The 4,570-nt window shown below is 47.8% G+C and overlaps 1 protein-coding gene across 1 annotated transcript; it reads right to left on the minus strand.

Moving 5' to 3' along the window:
• Window positions 1-723: 723 nt before the first annotated feature.
• LOC135810552 (uncharacterized) lies at window positions 724-1,977 on the minus strand. The gene has a single exon (XM_065324043.1). The coding sequence runs from the start codon at window positions 1,975-1,977 to the stop codon at window positions 724-726; it is 1,254 nt and encodes a 417-aa protein (XP_065180115.1).
• Window positions 1,978-4,570: the final 2,593 nt, after the last annotated feature.

Consider the following 4,570-nt stretch of genomic DNA (forward strand, 5'->3'; position numbering starts at 1 on the left):
CTGCTGCAGAGAGGATATCGGTCGTTGTGACCCCAGCGTCTGCTGCAGCTGAAGTTGCAGCACGTCGCACCGAGTGCGCTTTGAAGATATCCGTATCGATTCCGGCCTTCGCCAGAACTGTTTTAATCTATCTGGCTACGGTCGATGATGACACCGCTTTGTAGGGTTGTATTGTAGCAATCAGGAGTTGAGCTTGCTTTTCGTCATCAGCTCGATTCGCCAAGGTCCTACTTTCGTAGTCCTTCAATGTTTGCACAGGACGCAATAGTGCATTGTCCTTAAATGCTGGGAAGAAGAACTCTGTAATCTTCTTGTTCTGCCTGGACTGCTTTGCCAGTTTTGTCGGGTGAAATGTTACGCCCTCCGGGCTAAACTGCCTGAACCTTATATCAAGGTTCACAAGATCCACCGATCTCGATGGCCTAGTGAGGGCCAACAGCATCGTGATTTTAAACGGTATATCCTGGAGGGACATTTGCTCGTTCTGACCTAGTGAGACCAGGTATGTTGTGACCTTTGATACGTCCCACGTTGAGGAGTACCTAGGTTGGGGTGGTCTTTCATGGAAGACGCCCTTCAGTAGTCTGCTTACCATTGGGTGTGATCCCACTTCGTATCCATCAACTTTGTCGTGGATTGATGATATTGCAGATCGATAATTACACAAGGACCTATACTGGTACTTATTCTGATAGAGAGAAGCCAAGAAGTTAACCACGCCGGCTATATCTCCCGAAATGGGATCAATGTCCCTTTCGACACACCAGCATGCCCATTTCTTAAAGAGGGAATCATAAGTTTTTGCAGACTTCTGTCTCCAAGATGCGAGGAGAAGTTTTGAAGCCTCTCCCGAAAGGTTCTCTGCTGAGTATCTTGACCTGAGATATTCCACACGGCTAGGGGTGGGTTTATCTCCGGCTCGTTGACTGGGTGAGTTGGTTGGATCGGGCTTCTGGAGCTCGTTATGAGGCAAGGCTCTTGGATCAGCATGTCCAATAGCATTGGGTACCACACTTGGCTCGGCCATACCAGTGCCACAAGCACAATCTCTGCATTCTGTTGTTGGATTTGTTGCAGGACTTTGCCTATCAAGTTCCAAGGTGGGTTGGCATAGCCGTTCGAAACTTTCCAGTTCATTGTGAAGGCATCTGTGGCTATTGCTACTGCGTCGGGTCTCCAACTCACATTCTGTGGGAGTTGATGGGACAGTCGAGAGGCAAAGAGGTCCACATCCAGTGGGCCGAATCTCGAGTTTATCCGTTGAAAGATTTTCGGGCATAGCATCCAGTCCGATCTGTCTTTCATCACTCGGGATTCCTCGTCGGCAATCACATTCAACGAACCCGCGAGATGAGAGGCTTTGAGAGTGATATTCCTCTGAAAGCACCACACCCAGAGCTCTTTCGTCAACCGGTTGAGTTCCGGTGATACGGTTCCTCCCAGTTTGTTGATGTAAGTCAGGGCAGTCGTGTTGTCCATCTTTAGATGGATCACAACATCTGTAGCATCCCTGGCATAGCTCTTGATCGCAAGGGATGCCGCCAGTAATTCCAGGCAGTTGATGTGCATATGTCGTTCCTGTGGGGACCATGGTCCGCCTGTTCGAATATTATTGAAAGATGCTCCCCAGCCTATTGTGGATGCATCTGTCTCTATCACCATGTCCGGCTTCGCCAACAGGAGTTGTTTCCCGTTCTTGTGAGACAGGTGATCCATCCACCATGTCAGTTTCTCTCTGGCATCTGGTGACAGATGGGAAGGATGTGAGTACTCTTGATTCCCCTCCTCGAGAGACACTTGTAGACACCTCTGCAGGTGTCTGTAAAACAATGGTGCCGCAGCGATTGCTTGGGCTGCATGGTTCAGTTTGCCCAGAAATCTGGAAACTGCCAACGCCGTCAAGGCATCTGCTTGCAGTAGACTTTTCGCCTCGGACTTGATCTTCTTGATCTTGTCTGAGGGTAACTTCAGCTCCATCGTTGCGGAGTTCACTGTCAACCCGAGGAATTCTGTCTCCTGGGTTGAAATCACTTGGGATTTGGTTTGGTTTACTGTGAAACCCAAGTTTTCGAGTAGAAAGATCAGGCACATCGTGTGTTGACGAGCTTTCTCTTCGCTTTCTGCCAGAATCAAAATATCGTCTATGTAGATGATTACTCTCAGTCCGAGTGTCCTGAGAAAAACCATTATTGGCTTCGTGGTCTTGGTAAAGACCCATGGAGCCGACGACAGACCGAAAGGTAGGCAGTTGAACCGGTACGTCTTTCCCATCCACTGAAATTTCAGGTAAGATGTGTGTTCCGGCGTTATCGGGATCGCAAAGTAAGCGTCCTTTAGATCGACTTTCGTCATCCAGTCGCCCTGCTTTAGCAGGTCTTTGAGAGTGTGAATTCCTTCCATCTTGAAGGAAGCTTTCCTCACAAAGGTGTTGAGACTCTTCAGATTTATTATTTGTCTCACACCCCGTCCTTCTTCGGGACTGCAAACAACTGAGAAATGAATTCTTTCTCTTGTTTCTTCATCTATACTTCCGTAACAGCATGTTTCTCTACCATCTTCTGCACTTCTAGTGAAAGACAGTTCATCTCTTCCCCGGAAAAGACTATTTCGTGGGGCGGTTTCTCTTGATGGGGTTGAGCAATCCAATCTATTGCATACCCTTGCACACAATCCTGTACCCAACGGTCGGATGTGAGAACTTTCCAATTTTGAATGAAAAGTTGTATCTTCCCTGCAGGGGGAGGACTCTGTATGGCTATGCTTTGAGCCATGTCCACAAAACCCAAGTCCTTCAGGCACACCATAAGCGGAGATTGAGACATATTTGGAAGAAATTTTATTTCTTTCAAATGATTCATGAGGAGGCACTTCTGGTCCTGCTGATGCTCGTGTGCTGGACTTGGACTTGTTGGAGCTGGATGTCACTTGGCAGAGTCCGAGGAATTCTTGCTGCTGCCGTGGCTGAAGCTCGAATTGCCGGCGTAAGGCTGGTACCGCCGTCGTCCCTTGAATCCCCCACGGAAATTGCGGGAGTTCCGGTGAAAAACCGGCTGGTGGCTCTTGAAACCGCTCGGTTTCTTGGCAGGAGCTGACTGGGTATGGGTCTTGCTGGCTGCAACGCTGTTCAGCACCCGCATCTCGTCATCATGCTCCTTCGCCTTCTTATAAAAGCCTTCGCCAAACAAATTTTGACGGACTTCGGTGAAAATGGAATCGTCCTCAGCCATATCCGCAATGCGGGGGTTCAGACTAGAGAGGGCAATTTGACGGCGTTCCCGATTACAGGCCGAAAAATTCCCGAGGAGTTTGACTGCTGACTGTACAGCCTCCAATATCTCGCAAGCAGAGTTCATGACTTTGTCAAGTCCAGGACAAGCCGAGTGTGGACAGTTTGGGGCACCAAACTTGTCACGAATTTGTCACCTGCTCGGATTCAGCAAGGCGGAACAAAAACTCGACTTCAACAAACCCATGGTTGAATCAGACACAGGAAAAAGTTTGACCCCGTTGGAGTTCAACTCTTCTGTCTCTTTCTCCATTTCCTCCATCACACTGGTATCATCTGGCCATGACTTGGAGCTTTGCTCCTTGTATGGTGTGGACGTGCCGAGGAATGAGACAGTCGAAGGATTTTGTCTTTGACTATCCTCGATTCCCGTTACACGATCAGCAATGCGTTGCATGCTGGCTTGGATATTTTCCAGGATTCCAACCATCTCGCTGGACGGTGTAGACGACGTCTCCATACCAGTATCCATAACTAGAAGAGGTACAAAGACTAAGAAATGTTTCAAAAACTGAAAAGGTACAAGACGTACAAAAACGCAGCCGTCACTCAAGGCAAGCTAGAAAAAGGGCCGAAGAGCAAGTGTGGAACGGACAGTTTCGACAACAAAAAATGTGCGCTTTCCAAGATGCCAAAGGGCATGAGCACAAAATAAAACACAAAAATTCACATAAAACATGTAAAATACACTACAAACTAGCTGTCAAGTTAGAGAATTAGGCCAAACACGTTGATACGGAGACAGAGCATTCTGAAATATAATCGATCGATGGTCCGCTGCAGGATCGACTATAGCGTTCAAGAAACCCACCTTCTCTCGACATTTGGTTCAAGCCCGTGCGAGGCAAATTGCAAAGGTTTGATTGAAGACGACTTCTTCCAGGTGGCTGACTCTCTTCGCGGATCTCGATGGCCTTTCTTGCCACGCCAGCTCGTGCGCGGAGATGTTGGCGCACAATAACACTATTGTCTTAAAATTGTCTATGCCTATGCTTCACTTCTGTTCTTCGGAACGACGTGCTGCTGTTCGACGGCCTTTCATGACGCGGATTAGGCAGCGCAGTTCTTTTCCGTTGAAATTGTTGCAGGAAAGCTGCAGTGACTGACAACTTCTTCACTAGAAGTAGAAGATGAAGATAATAATGTCAAATGATTTTGTGTCGATCCAGTGTTTTGATGATCCCACTGCTGTTACGCGTATCCGTTGTACATGACGGGTACGACCACCTATGTTTCGTTGATGCAAATAAAAAATAATGGGCAAAAAATATTCAGCATGCGATT

Source organism: Sycon ciliatum, chromosome 2 (genome assembly GCF_964019385.1).
Source record: "Sycon ciliatum chromosome 2, ocSycCili1.1, whole genome shotgun sequence".
Lineage (NCBI taxonomy): Eukaryota > Metazoa > Porifera > Calcarea > Leucosolenida > Sycettidae > Sycon > Sycon ciliatum.